General features: G+C 37.5%; 3 protein-coding genes across 3 annotated transcripts; all 3 read right to left on the bottom strand.

Annotated features, from left to right (window-relative positions):
* Positions 1–826: 826 nt before the first annotated feature.
* On the bottom strand, positions 827–2569 carry LOC102685106 (olfactory receptor 52A5-like). Its single transcript, XM_069190790.1, has 3 exons — positions 2535–2569; positions 1341–1802; positions 827–1115 (listed from the first exon to the last, which is right to left on the bottom strand). Exons 2-3 carry the CDS (start codon positions 1763–1765, stop codon positions 827–829), a joined length of 714 nt encoding a protein of 237 aa, XP_069046891.1. The 5' UTR covers positions 1766–1802; positions 2535–2569.
* A 3925-nt stretch (positions 2570–6494) lies between these two features.
* Positions 6495–7619, bottom strand: LOC107076683 (olfactory receptor 52E8-like). Its single transcript, XM_069190789.1, has one exon. It carries the CDS (start codon positions 7617–7619, stop codon positions 6711–6713), a length of 909 nt encoding a protein of 302 aa, XP_069046890.1. The 3' UTR covers positions 6495–6710.
* A 6093-nt stretch (positions 7620–13712) lies between these two features.
* Positions 13713–14866, bottom strand: LOC138239106 (olfactory receptor 52E8-like). The gene has a single exon (XM_069189740.1). The coding sequence runs from the start codon at positions 14791–14793 to the stop codon at positions 13792–13794; it is 1002 nt and encodes a 333-aa protein (XP_069045841.1). The 5' UTR covers positions 14794–14866; the 3' UTR covers positions 13713–13791.
* Positions 14867–17638: the final 2772 nt, after the last annotated feature.

Genomic DNA, 17638 nt, shown 5'->3' with positions numbered 1-17638 from the left:
CATTGTGTCAAAATAGAATAACCTATACACCTTTTCGTCCTTAGAGCCCTGATCTGTTGTCAGACAACTCAGCCCTTAGACTAATAAGGAACAAGAAATAGGTTTATTCCATGCTGAAAAGAGAAGAGAGAAAACACAACATTTCGGCTGTATGAAGAAGACTAAAATGCAGTCTTGCAGCAATTAGTTTCTGCTTTTTCTAAACTAGTATTGCTGTACATAAGGAGTATTTTTAGATAGATAAGACTTTATTGATCCCAAAGGGAAATTGATGGTCTTGATTGATTGATTTTGGTTGAATTGATTTTAGTCTGAAAAGCTTGTTTCCTCTTACAGAAGTCATCAATCAGTGATGGCTCTATTATAGTGAAAGACACTATTATATGAAACTATAATATTCCACCACCTTGAATGACACCACCCAAAATGCCACTGAAGAACACTGCACCGCTGAAATGTTGTGTCTCTTTTCTTTTAAGCATTGAATAAATCTTTACCTGTTCCTATAATATTCCAGCATGGAGGAGTTTGTTAATTCACAATTGAAAAAAGAAAATCTCCTTTTGAAATGGAACCTGTAGACTTTGTTCATCTGAAAATTCAGAGAAATGTAAACATACATTATGCATAATTTAATTTTTCATTTGATTAACACATGGTTACAAAAAAACATGACAATTAATTAATGAGTTTCAGTACTGATTTCTTAATCTCACTCCATGTGTAAAATCAGAATAGCTAAGTTGTTCAATTACCAACTGCTGTTTGAATTTGTTTTACTTTACATGTGGAAGACAAGTTATTGTCACCTTGTGTCTCAAAACACTTAAACAAAAGTAGTTTTTCTTCCAAAGAACATTTTCATTGTCCTTTTTCTTATCTCCTGCAATTTAACTCCATAGATGACGGGATTTAAAAGAGGAGGAAGTAAAATGCAATCCATTGACAACAAAATCCGTACTACTTGGGGCATATTGCTAAGGTCAAAACGTAAATGAAGAACTTCAAAAAATGTGGCGATGCTGTAATTTGTGAAACTCAGTAAATGAGGGGTGCAGGTCTGTAGAGCTTTAGCACGAGCTTCCTTTGTAGATTTCATGCACACTGCCAGGATTCTGACATAAGAGTAAATGATCACAGTCAATGGAACACCCATCAAAAGACTTGTAACAAAGAAACCAAATATATTATTAACAGACACATCTGAGCATGACAGCCTCACAACTGACCAGTTATCACAGTATACATTATCTATTATAAACCCACAGAGAGGTAAACGAATAGTTAGAATTAGATGTATAAACATAATACAAGCTGGGTACATATATACAAAGACTAACAGCTGAGTAACTTTTAATGGGGTCATAATGCTGTTATACATCAATGGATAGCATATGGACACATATCGGTCATACGCCATCAGAGCCAAAATTGAATATTCAAATCCTCCATATGTGTGTAGGCAATATACCTGAATCAAGCAGCCAGCTCTAGATATGGAGGGAGTTTCTGACAGAAGGTTGGATAAACAATGAGGATAAAATGCTGTGCTTCCGTACACACCATTCAGGGTCAGGTTACAAATAAATATGTACATAGGTTCATGGAGCTTTCTTTCCCTTGTAATTACTGTTATAATAATTACATTTCCAAAGAGTATGAAAAGAAAAACAAATAAAGTACCTGTGAAATACAAATATCTTATATTACCATTAGTATCATATGCGGTTAGATATAAAATTGTCACGTAGGATGAGTTTTGCATTGTAATTGTCCTTCCAATCCGATTGTTCAAAAGACACCTAGAAATAAGAAACAAAAATGTGTGAGATCATACATTACATCTTAGAAGCTAAAGTCCTGTTTCTAACACAACAACTAAGGTAATGGCATCCCGTGAGACCTGGAGAGTCAGATTCCTGCAGGTGTTATACAGTACTTTACCCTGAAATTTAGTCATAGAATTTTATCATGAAATTTGGTTTGTATACTAGGAGAGAAATTGAGATTTGTGATGTATAATTTAGAGATGATTAAAAATTAAAATATCAAAATCCCATAGATCTCAAGGACCACTCCTATTCACTCTTCACTTAATTAAATAAGCATGTGTTCAATGTATTTACAAATGCATGAGACAGGGTGACATTCTGTATATGAGCTGCTGTATAGTGGCTTCCGAAGACCTACCTTTGACTACCTTTATACAGTATATGCTTCAACATTACTACTATTTAACATGGCACTATTTAACTTTAAAACAAAACTTTACGTGTGATATGGAAAAAAAGATGCCAAATCTTTAACAGCTTGCCTTTTCACACATTGATATTAATCTATGCACCCAGACAAATAGCTACTCTGTTATAAATATGAAGCTTTTACTGTATGCAATATATTAAAAACAACATTATTTGGATATATTTAATCATTTTCATTATTCATTTATCAATAAGATGATTTTATTTCCTAACCTTATTATTATTTCTATTCCTTATTATTATCTCCACTAATAAGGTATCTCGGTTACATACCTTAAAAATCTTCCATGAGCTGTTGCTCACAGTGGATCTGCTGCAATAACAAGTTGCACCTTCTTCTCAGTTTTATACTCTGGTGTCCTGGGAGGGGAATATTTGAACACTTTCTACTCTAATGTACTGGGTATTACACAATTGCTGCCTGCTTTAAGCCTTTGTCTGTATCTTATTAATGAAAACACAGACAAAGTGACTCATTGTGACAGTGAGAAGTATAAACAAGACAGAAAATACACCACAGGAATCTTTTATTTCCTTTGACATTGAGCTCATTGGTAATGTATCAACTTAATGGCCAGGCATGGCCTTCGCAGTTTACAATCAAGCAATTAGACACAGTAAGAAAATGTCCAATGACAGATGTAGACATTTTGCAGTAAGTTCAGAAGGGAATTCTGAAGTGCAGGACTTCAAACAGTTTAAAGTAGAATGAATAAAAGAGCTGCGATACAGGAATACAGTACACTTTTTCCTTCCCATGCTATATGAATCTCTTTTTATACATTGTACTATCAAGAAGTCAGTGATTTTATGGGCCCTGCCCATCTATGCCTTTGATATTAAGCTCAATGTCAAAGGGAGAAAGGCATGTGCTACAGCATTAGCAGTCTGCAATCGATGATACAGACACAGCAAACAAAGGCCACAGGTCATTTTAGAAGATGCAGTAGTTTCAGGAGGAGACCCCAAAATGCAGGATTTCAATCTTTTCACATTTTAAAAGCAGAATGAATAAATGTGCTGGGCTCACATGTTAGTTGGCTGTTAGATCTATTAAATGAAGGTGATGGGGAGGTGTGGGAGTGCTGCTGCTACACAACTCTTTTTTGGGACTGGGGGTTCTCTGTTTGGACTTTTGTGTCCTTGCAGTGTTCAAGTGTTTTTTTCCTTCAGATGGTTCAGTTTTCCCTGTATGTTTTGAGAGACTTAAGGATCTAAAGAACAGACTTTTTATGATAATAATAATAATAATAATAATAATAATAATAATAATAATAATAATAATAATACATTGCTTTATTATCCCTATACAATTTCTTGCATTAGGAATTTGTCTTTTTGCATACCCCAGCTTGCTCTCCATGAGACACAGACGGGGAGAGAAGCTGGGGGTCAGAGCACAGGGTCAGCCATCTATACGGCGCCCCTGGAGCAGTTGGGGTGAAGGGCCTTGCTCAGGGGCCCAACAGAGTAGGATTCCTCTGCTGGCTGTGGGATTTGAACCAGTAACCTTCCAGTCACAGGCGCAGATCCTTAGCCACCGCTATGCCCTATAAGAATATTATTCTGACAAGAAGGCAGTGGTGCAGTGCAGCATATAAGTAAATTGTAAAAAACATAATATTCATATTATTAAATGATGTTTTTAAATGGCAATACAATTACAACATATTTAGTGAGATATCACAAGTTATCTGAAGAAATGCAGAAGATGCAACTCAATTTTCTTTGCTATAAAAGATACAATTACCTACAAAATTTCATCATCTGCAGTATGCCTTCTGATATCAGGGGCTCCTCAATATTTCCTTTTGTGGTTTGGACTTTCCACTATATGAATTCATTACAGATATCAGGGAGGAACAATGCCTGATCAGGTCACCTTTAAAAAGGCTGTAGTTCAAAGCTTCACTGCAAGAAAAAGGCCATACTTAGGCAGTTCCATAATGCCCCGAATGTCACCAGAAGTAAGGGAGAGGGCCATTGACATGCTACAGGCAGGCATGTCATGTGCCAACGTTGCCAGACAATATGGAGTTCTTACATGGCGCCAAACATGTCTACGGACAAGTACTGACATCATTACATTATTAGACGGCCTTCGAACGTGTTGAATGGACTTACTGTCCTAGAGAAAATTATTTTTTACACCATATTCATATTTTACACCAATATCCTCTAGCTGCCATTTAAGCAAACTCTGAGTTGCCTTCATTAGTTTGTCAGAGATGAAGGACAAGGCAGGGGTAGCTCCTTTCTCCACTGTTGTTTGCATTGGCAGTTGAGCCACTGGCCATTGCAATTAGTTCTCATCCATTAATACTGGGAGTAGAAGTGGGGACTTTAGATCAAGCCATTTCCTTGTCTGCGGACGACACCATGCTGTACCTTACAAATCCCTCAGAAATCCTTTAGAAACCTTTAGAAACCTTTACTACAGCAGCATGAAGAGATATCAGGTTACAGCGTGAATAGAACAAATGATGGAAACAAAATGCAATTACACCACTTAATATGGCTGTGAAGATTATGCCTCGAATGAACATAGAAACTTATTTGGGGAGTGAATTGATGCTGACCAGTATAAGAGTTACTTAAATGGCATCAATTGCTGTTAATAATGGTACATTGTAAACGTGATGATGATGATGATGTTATCCGGTCAGTCGGATCCAACTCTCAGCGATTCTATAGGCCATCTCTCGCCACACTTTTCTGTCTTGGACTTTCCCTTTCAGCTGTTCTGTGCCTAAGCCAGTGTCCGTCTTGATGGCGTGGAGCCACCGCGTTCTTTGACGGCCTCGTCTTCTTGTTCCACTGACCATTCCAAGCATCATTGCTTTCTCCAACCCAATGGGCATTGATTCGGCATTGTATATTCACGGCAAAAATACGGCTATACGTATATATACGTCGCCGCGACGTATAATCAACGTCGAATTGCAACCGTAAAATCGACGACATTAATAAACGCATATATAACGTCGAAAACACATCTAACACAGTGCCTGAGGCTTTTTACTGTATGTATCATGTGTGCCGCAACTAGGAGTATACGGCACTCTGCACAGTGTATGAAGTAAATTATTTTTGCAGTAATTAATTTACACGTGTATAATAAATATAGTAATAAATATAATAAATTAATCACCCCCCCTCAGAAAATACATATTTTTCAGGTGTGAATGTGTTTTTTCAGAATAAATTTCTAAACCAAATCATTGGGTTGATTTACTAGTTTCTACACCTGTAAAACCTATCTTTGATTTATAATAGACCTCTAAAGTTATCTGTATAATAGACCTCTAACCATATATGTATAACAGACCTCTAAAGTTATCCGTATAATATACCTCTAACCATATACGTATAATAGTCTTCTAAAGTAATCCGGAACTCTTACCATATAAGTATAATAGTCCTCTAAATTTATCCGTATAATGAACATCTAATCATAGATGTATAATTGATGTATAACAATAGACGTATATTAGAATTTCATTCTAGACGAATTGCAGACCACATTTAGACGTCTAAGGTATGCGTTTAATAGACGTATATTATACATCTTTTGCCCTGTGGGAATTAATCTGATCTTTACACTGTAAAAGTAGTATATTGCAAAATGTGGTATAATATAGTATAATGCATAATGTGGTTGAGAGAAATCACCTTATATTTTCAACTGGGTAAAAGTACCTTGACAAACAAAATCTAATGTATTGAGAAAGTATGAGGAAAATCTGTTACATTTGTGTCAACCTCTACTCCCATGACTAATATGAGTAGTTTAGTTAAACACATGTTGGTTGTCTTGACTATGCTATTTTATGCTAAGTTTACAAGCTCAAATTTATTTTAAATCATTCTATCTCAACATTTGGTCTTGTTTTATATTTTACATATGCTTGTTTATAATTGTTGTGTACTGTACATGTAATACGTGTAATTCAATAAAGTAATAAAAACAATGTTAAAAAATTAAATAAAACAATGCATGTAAATGGGGAAAGGGGTAATTTAATCCAGTTCTGCTCCCAAACAGACAGATGAAGTCCCAAATAAATACAACAACACATTTTTATTAATGGAAAATGTTTAAGCTACATGTTTGTTAATGTCACTTTTTCAATTTCATATAAAATATGATGGTAAACTTATATACATTTGGTTAAGTGGAACAAATAGCCTCCATTCATTTGTAACCTTTCTTACATTCCAGCAGCGGATTTCACACTGGGGGTGTGTGAAAAAAAATATCAAGTCCATTTTTCAAAGAAAGTAATGTTATGAAAAATATTCTTACCTTTTGTGAAGGCCTCTCACCTCTAATTTTTTTTATCTTGTCGATTTATCTTGTTCAGATAATATGAAATGTTTTATAATGTAAACATCAATATCCAATATTCTTGACTCTTGAATTTTCTTTTGGCAGCTATTTACTATACACTAGCTCTGAGCAATTTTGTGACACCTAAATATGTTGTAAACTCTTCTCCTGATCTGGTGTAATTTTAAACCATAAATGATGGGATTGAAAAGAGGAGGGATGATTAGAAATTCTAGTGACATAACGTTACGAAGAGACAGGGGCATGTCACTTGTGCCATATCTACTGTGCAGTGCATCAAAGAGCAAGGCAATGATGAAGTTGGTAAAGGTTAGAAGGTGTGGCAGACAGGTGTTCATAAATTTAATTTGGTTCTTCTGAGATCTTCTGCAGGCAACAATTATCTGTCCATAGGAATAAAAGACATAAATCACAGGTGCAAAAAACATTGGAATCTGAATATATCCATACACAAGACTATATGTAGATGGTATGCAGGACAGTTTCACCACTGACCAATTTTCACAGTAAAGTTTTTCAATGCGATTTCCACATAAAGGTAGCCTGACAGTCAACAAAATGGATAATATCATTGAAAAAGAAGGATAAATCCAAGCAAAAGGAATTAATTTACTTATTAGAAGAGGAGTCATAACTGAATTATATTGTAAAGGCCTACATATTGCTACATAACGGTCATAAGCCATTACAGTTATGTTAGCTATTTCACATAAACGAGAGGAGTAAATCACAAAGACTTGAATCAAGCATCCACTGTATGAGATCACATGAGAGTCCGAGAGAAAGTCAGCCAACAGTTTTGGATAGAAACCAGCAGTTCCATACAGTCCATTAACACATAAATTGCAAACAAAGATATACAATGGTTGATGTAGAGATTTCTCCAGAAGGATGGTCACAATAAGTGTCAAATTAACAAAAGTGATAGAAAGATAGACCAACAAAGTGAAAGAAAAAAATATATATTTATTTGTTCTTGTAGTGTTCAGTCCTGAGAGTCTTAACATTGGATAATAAGATAGGTTGTCCATTAATGGCAATTGAAATTTCTTCCTGATTAAGTCTAGAAATAAAGAAGAACATATAAAATACCACAAATATCTCATTGCATTTTATTCAAAAGCAACATTAATATTAAATGTAAACATTATATAAAATAAACGTTATAAAAGTTTGCTATTGTAGTACTGTATGTGTAATGTGATAGTTTTCATTAAATTAATTTGTGTTTATTTACCCTGTACACCTTCTCCTTATTTAGTGTGAAAGTGGTTTTCAGATAGTTTTATTTTTATATTTCTGTGTGCCCCAAACACAATAGCTTTTATACATGCCATTCAGTACATATTACTTCAGAATTTATCAAGAACACTTCATCTAACATAAAATCTTCATAAAGGTAAAGGTGCTCTAACGGTTATTTCTTGTATGACACAGTTATTGAGTTCATTTATTGCCATGGCAGTGGAGCATGTCTAGTTTTCATACAACACGTTTCCCAAATACATTAAGAAAAATATTTCTCACACTGGAATTACATGTCAAATCTGACATGCTTGTGAGCAAAATGAACCATCAAAAAAAATCCACAACTTTAATATGACTATTTTCTCATTGTTTTGAATCATAATGTCTAAAGTAAAAAGCTAGATACAACAAATTTAATATAAAATGACATTAAAAAGAATAAAGCGTTGCTGTATTGATTCAGTTCAGAGCTATTAATCTGTCTTACTGTAATATACAGTAAATTCAATACTTTCTGTAAGCACATGTTTTACCTGATTATAGGCAGTGACTACAGTGACTCCTGTCTCGATCACCCTTTCATTTCCTGTCAGCTGTCAGGACGGCACAGCATCTCAGCCTTATCTTCTGCTTTTAAAGTGAGGCTTATCGTTCATGATCTTAGAAACATCCCAAAAGATTTCAGGCTCATGCTCTGTTATAATGATATGAGATAAGAATAATTCTTAAATCATTCCTGATCACCAATAGCAACAAGGCAACAGCAGTGGGATCTGTTGTGAAGCTGTTGTGATACCTGCCTGAAGTAATAAAATAAAAGAGAAAAAACTCCTGAAGGACTAAATAAATCAAGAAAACAAGAGACAATAAAAATGTGTCAAAGATATTAACTTATTCGTACCAAAGTAATGAAAACCATTTTATGAATGTACATAATACTTGTACATGATTGATGAATAAATGGATAAGTATTACCTTGAATCATTAAAGTATTCTAATTTTTTGTCTTTTACATACACCGTATTTCTCATGTCTTAAAAGAATGATATTGTATTCGGACATCCTCCTGAGATCAGCAGTCTATGGTGAAAGAGTTTTAGTGAACTACCTTTTTTTTCTGGTGACTGGACTTATGGTGTTCTTCAGTCTAATAAGTGTTGAAGGTGATCAGGCCTCTTCTTCTGAATCACTTCTCTTATTTCTCAGACTTGGCCAAACTTATTCGATTGAAATTCTCTATAGACTGACTCTCTCTTCTAAACAATCTTTATACATGAAAAACATGAGACACACTTGGCAGGTGTGACTGAATTCCACATGCAATAGCTCTGGTTTGCAATCTCACCTGGACCTCATAGACCTGAGTCTGAACCTGAACCCTTCCTTCTGTCTGTAGAGCTTGTCTGGGATCCTGTTCTTCAGATGGTTTTTATTCCATCTTGTGGCCAAAATGTGGGTTCTTTACCTCAGTGGTGACTTTAAAGCTCTCTGGGATCCTAGAGACTGAAAGATATTATAGATATATAAGGAACTATAGTTTCTTATTCTATTTTTTATTAATAAAAGTGAGCTGAGTGAGTTTATGGTTTTAAGAGAAACCAGCTTTGTAAACTGTTGGCTACATTTTGGAAGGCAAAGGGTCGTGAGACAGGCCCAGGACTATCTTTGTAATTAAACTTAAACTGAGGTGGTAACAGAATGAGGACTTTCAGGTAGCAATAACCTCTCCATTGACAGAATGACTTCAACTGACCATCTACATGAAAATGACCAGCCTGCACTGTTCAGTGCTAACAGTTCTTTTATATAGGATGTGGTTCCTTGACAGATAAAATTCTCCATTAGAAAATATCCAAGACATGGGAAGACTGGTAAAGTTAGAAGACTTTATTGACAGATGAACGTTTGTCATTGACAGACCTGATATAGGACACTGAGCACGGAGAACTGATGTGTGTTACGCAGACTGTAGCTTTGTTTTAGCCAACGTGTGTGTTGGTGCAAGCGTCAGGAACACTAAGGAACACATTCTGTTCTGGAAATACCCCAAAATGCCTTTGCCAATGTTTTCTCGAATATTGTTTCATGGACTGTAACAGTTTGAGCTTCCCATGTCAGCTGGTTCAATGGTCCATAGAAAGTGCAAAGATGGTCATAATAATTTTAGGTGACGTGTGGTAATGTGACATTTTCTCCCAAAGGGCTTACATAAATATATAAAATCTTATAACTTCTCAGTAAGGATGATGTTTACTATGGAAAAAAGAAACACAACATTTTCTGAAATGAGAATGCTATAGTTATAGTTTATGTATTTTCACAAAAAGTTGGCAATTTATTTTAAACCCTCCGACCAGTAATACAGCTTGTGCAGTGAGTCATTGCAACTTGCCAATCACTCGAAAGCTCGTTAGGTGCACTTTTACCCAACAAGGTCCAGGTGGAACAATGCTCATCACGGCGCCACCATGCCATCCAAGGAAGTAACCATTATCATTATAATAAACCACTGTGAGAGAGTTTCCTTCAAAATACACTGGAAAATAGAATCTGTCCAGACTCTGAGACTCATTATTAAGGTACATCCTGTTATTTAATTGAGGGAGCTCCAATTTATTACCTTATTCCTTTATTACTGATGCACTGCTTAGAGTACAGTAGGTGTTATGATGCGATCTTGTCTGTAAAAACAGGCTTGGTCTGGTGAAGGCAAGCAGACAGGTGAGAGCTGGGTACAGTGTGTGCCAGGCTGACTGGTATAACAGCAGATGACCTGGCTATGCAGACAGAAGGCTGACAGAATAGGTACAACACAGCTGAGCAGATCAGAACAGGGGAGCTGTGCAGTGCAGGCCCACAGAGCAGAACAGACGAGCTGCTCAGTGCAGGCCCGCAGAGCAGAACAGGAGAGCTGCGCAGTACAGACCTGCAGAACAGAACAGGGGAGCTGTGCCGTTCAGGCCCACAAAGCAGAACAGAAGAGCTGCTCAGTGCAGGCCCACTGAGCAGAACAGGAGAGCTGCGCAGTGCAGACCGCAGAACAGAACAGAGGAGCTGCGCAGTGCAGACCACAGAACAGAACAGAGGAGCTGCGCAGTGCAGACCGCAGAACAGAACAGGGGAGCTGCTCAGTGCAGGCCTGCAGAACAGAACAGGGGAGCTGCTCAGTGCAGGCCTGCAGAACAGAACAGAAGAGCTGCTCAATGCTGGCCCACAGAGCAGAACAGGGGAGCTGCGCAGTGCAGACCGCAGAACAGAACAGAGGAGCTGCGCAGTGCAGGCTCGCAGAACAGAACAGAGGAGCTGCGCAGTGCAGGCCTGCAGAACAGAACAGACGAGCTGCGCAGTGCAGACCGCAGAACAGAACAGGGGAGCTGCACAGTGCAGGCCTGCAGAACAGAACAGAGGAGCTGCGCAGTGCAGGCCTGCAGAACAGAACAGGGGAGCTGCGCAGTACAGACCTGCAGAACAGAACAGGGGAGCTGCGCCGTGCAGGCCCACAGAGCAGAACAGGGGAGCTGCGCAGTGCAGGCCTGCAGAACAGAACAGAGGAGCTGCGCAGTGCAGGCCTGCAGAACAGAACAGGTGGAGCTGCGCAGTACAGACCTGCAGAACAGAACAGGGGAGCTGCGCAGTGCAGGCCCGCAGAGCAGAACAGGGGAGCTGCGCAGTGCAGGCCTGCAGAACAGAACAGAGGAGCTGCGCAGTGCAGGCTCGCAGAACAGAACAGAGGAGCTGCGCAGTGCAGGCTCGCAGAGCAGAACAGGGGAGCTGCGCAGTGCAGACCGCAGAACAGAACAGGGGAGCTGCACAGTGCAGGCCTGCAGAACAGAACAGAGGAGCTGCGCAGTGCAGGCCCGCAGAGCAGAACAGGGGAGCTGCGCAGTGCATTCCCGCAGAGCAGAACAGGGGAGCTGCGCAGTGCAGGCCTGCAGAACAGAACAGAGGAGCTGCGCAGTGCATTCCCGCAGAGCAGAACAGGGGAGCTGTGCAGTGCAGACCGCAGAACAAAACAGACGAGCTGCGCAGTGCAGGCCCGCAGAACAGAACAGGGGAGTTGTGCAGTGCAGGCCTGCAGAACAGAACAGGGGAGCTGCGCAGTGCAGGCCTGCAGAACAGAACATGGAGCTGCGGAGCCAAGCATATTAGGTAGGTGACACCATCCACGGTACATGTAGCAAGTTCTGGCTCTGAATCAGAATCAAAGATTCAGATGGGCTCAGGACAAGTACAGGACGTGACGTGAATGGCTGGCTCATGCCAGGAGCACTTCAACACACCGGTAGGAAGCTCCACGACACAGAGTCTGGACAGGTAGGGCATACGTACTGTACCTGGTGCTAATGAGGAAATTGCCCTTTAAGAAGTGGGGGCAAGACGGCTTCCCCGATCGTGTTCTGTTGTCATTGGGAGGTGTTTGACTTCTCATGTGTACGCGGCTGGTTGCTATGGAAGCTATGTGTTCTGGCTCCCTGGGAGTAACAGTAAGGACTTACATTCCCAATTTGTTAACATCTGACAGGGATTTAATCACAGCTATGATTCTTTTATTTAGTAAGACAGAGGTTCCCTATTTGCCTTTTAAGGTGTTTCTTGTGTTTAGATTACAGGGGTAGAATTAAGTTTTTTTAAAATGTCTGTATAAATCAGGGCTACGGACTCGCAAACTTGGAAATATCAATATACCTTATTGTTGTGATTGTTGACTGTTGCATTTGTGTGTTATTTCAATTGATACATATTTTTCTCTCTTGCTAAGCTTGTTGCCTGGTCAGTCCATATTTGCATATTAAGTGGGGAATAAAATACATATATGCTGTGTAACACTAAGTGTTAAATGAAATTAGGAGAGAGATTATCATAAATCTTTACACAGTCAATTGCTTACATAGCAAGCTGGTGCCATGACCTGGTTTTTATATGTATTTAATTAATTCATTTTACAGTTACGGTCCCTAAATAATTTAAAAATAACCTTTCTCATGAAATAATATCTTACAGATCAAAGCCTCAGAAAAGTGCTAACTAAATTATTTTCCCTAGCCTGAACCTTACACTGATCTGCATTTTAATATTTTTATTTTTGTGACTCTGTAGTTATGTATATGAGGTAGTTTGTGGTCTATGGTCTGGTAAGCTTGTTTGCTCTTATATGACATATGATTATCTTGCACTCTGTTATAGTGAAAGAAACCAACACATGTACTTATGTCATATCCCATGATTGTGTCATTTACATGATTGTAAATCCCTTAATCTACATGTGTGTAAAAACCCCACAGTTAAAAACTGACCCACAGTATATCATGCACATCAGATACTTAATTGAGCAGCGAACATGTACTAAATGTGCTTCTCTAAGTCATTTTACTAATGAATTTCAGAAGAAAAAATAATTTTCCTTTGTTATGATATGCATATTTAAAAGCCCTCCCCACCAAAAATGGCAAATTTCACTAAAAAAAACACTACATACAGTATTGAGCACAACAACATGATATGGATTATTTATTGATTTGTATGTTATACGAAACTGATTTCTGTAGTCTTGAAGTACAGTAACGTGTAGGCAAGGCCACATCCTGACAGATATGAGGTTCAGGAAGATAAGAATGAGAAAAAAAAGTTGATTAAAACTAGAATAGAAAAACATAGATATAGACAAGACAAGGCATTTCCAAGATATTCTGTTTGAAACAAAGAACAGATAAAAACTATCAAGAAACTGTTTAACTAAATGAACTAATGTTGAAAATAAAAGGAGAAAGAAAAATATATACAATGAAATATATAAAGTGTTGTCATATTTAATTACAGCAAAAGAGGACAGTACATTAAGAGAAAGGGTCAGAACAGATTTTCCCAGCTCAAAGTAAGACAACATATGAAGTCAGAATAACTAAGGAATGAATAACTAATAACAAATATGACCTAGAGAGTTATGGATACATTTTTCTGTACTAAAGTGGTTTTCTGCTTCTTGCCCACAGATGCTCCAACAGAATTTATGTGTTTTCCAAAGAACATTTTCATGGTCCTTCGTCTTATCTCCTGCAATTTAACTCCATAGACGATGGGATTTAAAAGAGGAGGCAACAGAACAAAATTTATTGACATCATAGTACGAACCACATGGGGCATATTACTGAGGTCAAAACGATGTTGAAGAATTTCAAAAAATGTGGCGACGCTGTAGTTTGTGAAGCTCAGTAAATGAGGGGTACAGGTCTGTAGAGCTTTAGCACGAGCTTCCTTTGTAGATTTCAGACACACTGCCAGGATTCTGACATAAGAGTAGATGATGACAGCGAATGGAAAACACATCACAGTAACGGTCACGACATAACCAAAGGAACTGTTTACAGACACATCTGAGCATGACAGCCTGACAACTGACCAGTTATCACAGTACACTTTTTCTATTATAAACCCACAGAGAGGCAACCGAATTGTTAGAATGAGATGTATCAAATTAATACAAATGGGGTATGTATATACAAAGACTAAAAGCTGAATCATTTTACATGGAGTCATAATGCTGCTGTACATCAGTGGATGACATATGGACACATATCGATCATAGCCCATCAGGGCTAAAACTGAATATTCAAATGATCCATACGTGAATATAAAAAATATCTGAGTCAAGCAGCCAGTTCTAGATATGGAGGGGGTTTCTGACAAGAGGTTGGCTAAGATATTGGGATAAAATGCTGTGCTACCATATACCCCATTCAGGGATAAGTTACAAATAAATATGTACATGGGTTCATGGAGTTTTCTTTCTCTAGCAATTGTTGTTATAAGAACTGTATTTACAAAGACAATCAAAAGATATATCAAGAGAGTGACCATGAAGTATAAATACCTAATGTTGCCTTTAGCTACATAAGAATTAAAAAGGAATACTGTCACAGGGGTTGAATTCTGCATAGTAAGTATCTTCTTGGTTTTCTGAAGTCACCTAGGAAACCAATTGTGAAAGTTTTCTGAATATACTGTTTTTTGTTTTTTATACCATTAGAAGTTTTAATTAAAACTATAGTAAATGTACTATAATAAAACATTCTACTCCTTTCACTGTAATTTTTTTTTATGTCAACCTATTAAAGTGTTTTCTTCACTTCACATACGTACTTTTTTTAAAACAAAAACTTTTTATAGAGAATGTCTGATTAACAAAAAGTCATGTCAATGTAATGTGTTTTAATAGGACATTTGAAGCTGAAATACTTCAAATTCACATACCGTATATTTTAATATCTCCTTGCACTGAGACATCAAAACTGAATACCTTCTTAGCTTACGTCCTGCTCTGTCCTCATTAGGAGAATTCCCTGTCTAAAGGAGAAGAACTGTTAACATGGGAACAATAAACACAACGTTAAATTTCATAACTAATTATTGGTGAGAGAATTTCCCCAGTGACAACCTGGACCTGAACAGAGATTTAAAACTCCACGTGTTTATTGTTATCCTAGACCATTACAATGCAAACAATGTAAAAAGTAAACAGAACATATCCTGTAAATACCTGCAGTGTTCCTTATTCCACTTTAGTTCAAACACAATTCAGCCTTTACAAGTCTTTACAAGAGTAAAGGATTGGTTAGGAAACAGTAAATCTAATCTTAAACGTTTTTTTAAATGAAATACTGAGAACAATTTTAGACTTTACTTCCTACAGTACAGTATGTTAACCGATTTAATCTAATCTAATTCATCAAGATTGCTGCTGTCATACAGTACATACCTGAAAATCCTTGTCATGAATAGTGACTTACAATAGGATGGGTCTGTGCTAAAGACAATACCACCTTTTATACTCTATCCTCATCTGTAGGGACTGGATGGGTTTGTTCTGCTGTAACAACTCCCATGTGTGAGAGTTAACTGGAGTTTTGTAGTCTCCAGTAACACTTTGAGATACAAGGGTTACAAGCTCAATATAGCTTAGGCTCTCTTTTTCAGCTTTGTAAAATTATCTGGGACACAAACACCATGGTACAGATAATAAAGTATAGCTAAACTTGTGTACGGTATGTTGAATTATACACAGGTTCTGTGTCATTTTTCTGTGTTAGACAAATGATTAAACAACAATGACATTGAAACAAATGTGATGCACTTCAACAAACACAGCAATGTAATAGTTTGTGAAACTAGGTACTATAAATGAGGAGGATAGGTTTATAAAGCTTCAGCTCAAAACTTCTTTGAAGCTTTCAGTCACATTGCAAGAATTGCAAGAGATAATGATCACAATGAAGAGAAGACTGAAAAGGAGTTGTTGAGGAAGATGTAAAAGAATGTTTCTGCACATATTAGAGTCACAAGGTCTATTATTTCACTTAGAATTAAGTGTTAATAAAGATTTCTAATAATCCTTCTGTGCCTGGACCAAGCAGTGTGGTGCATCTCTCTAAATGCACAGGCATATAAAAGAGGCCTGATCTCAGCCACAAGATGACCTAGTGTTCTTTGCATTTGGTAAAGTAAGGGAGGTGAGTTTGTCTTTTGGATAATGGTCTTTCCAATGACAGTGACAATCTAAACTCCCTTGATGGATGTCACTGCTGGTGCTTCGGTGTCCATCAGAGAGCCATAGGAACATCTGGACCTGATCTTAGGTCCTGATCTCAAAGCCACAGGGCATGATCATTTACCCAAAGTGAGATCCACCAATAGGTGATCTGTAGGTAGAGTATCAGAACCAAACCTGATGGTCTCTCAGCTAGTGATGTTGCCCCATATAACCTGTAACCCAGTACATCTTTGACGGTTAACCACTGACTTCAAATCTCTCTCTGAACTGACAAACTGACTTTTTCAAACCTCTGAAAGCAAGAAGTCGAGGTCCGGAGGTTTCTCCAAGACCTCAGGCTTGAGAGTGTTAGAAAAGTACAGAATTCTGTTGAAGATAATCTTCCTGAAGCATAAGAAATCTTGCGTTCACAAACCCACTGAAATTTTCACCCAATCAATGAAATTAGACAATTGGACATCCAGAATATCTAAGTATTTTGAACAAAAGCTATAGCTGGAAAAAACTGAGTCCCCCCTTTGTCTAACTTGCCAGCCCTCAAGAAGACAACCTGTACAGACTGTTTTTAAAGACCAAAGTCAGCAAGAAGGTACTGTGGCAGAGCCACCTGAGCCCAGCACAAGGAAAAGTTCTGTCTCTCCTGTGTCTGCCCCGACAAACCCACCCAGCTTTTTACAAACTCAAATTTTAAACTCATCTAGGAGGTTTGACCAACAGGTTGTTGAGTATTACTTCATTAATCACATTAGTTATTAACTCTGAATCTTTGTAATCCCTAAGTGAATAATTAATCATTCCATGGTCACAGCAGATAACATCACTGATATATATTCTATTAAATCCGTTGCCTGTTATGCATGTTTTGGTTACATCAATACATTGTTTATTGTGTATTTTTCAATCTGTGCGCAAGACTGTAAATTATTGTGTTTCATAAGTTCCTTAAAGTTGTGAAGTACCTTCACGATTTAAATGTAATCTTGTTTGCTCTTTTAGAACGAATAATTCACTAAATAGTGAAAGAAACCAAAACATGTACTATATACTGTAAAACATGATTGTGACATTTGTAAATGTCCTGAAGCTACATACAGTATGTGTAAAAATTCCTCTTTTTACTCCTGACCCATAATATATCATCCATGTCAGATACTTCGTGGAGAAGTGACATACAGTATACTGGTGAACTGCACAAGAAGAAAGACCCTTCAGTTCTTATGATATGCATATTAA

Source organism: Lepisosteus oculatus, chromosome 5 (genome assembly GCF_040954835.1).
Source record: "Lepisosteus oculatus isolate fLepOcu1 chromosome 5, fLepOcu1.hap2, whole genome shotgun sequence".
Lineage (NCBI taxonomy): Eukaryota > Metazoa > Chordata > Actinopteri > Semionotiformes > Lepisosteidae > Lepisosteus > Lepisosteus oculatus.
The sequence above is the reverse complement of the archived record's forward strand: the minus strand, read 5'-3'. Positions and strand labels throughout refer to the sequence as shown.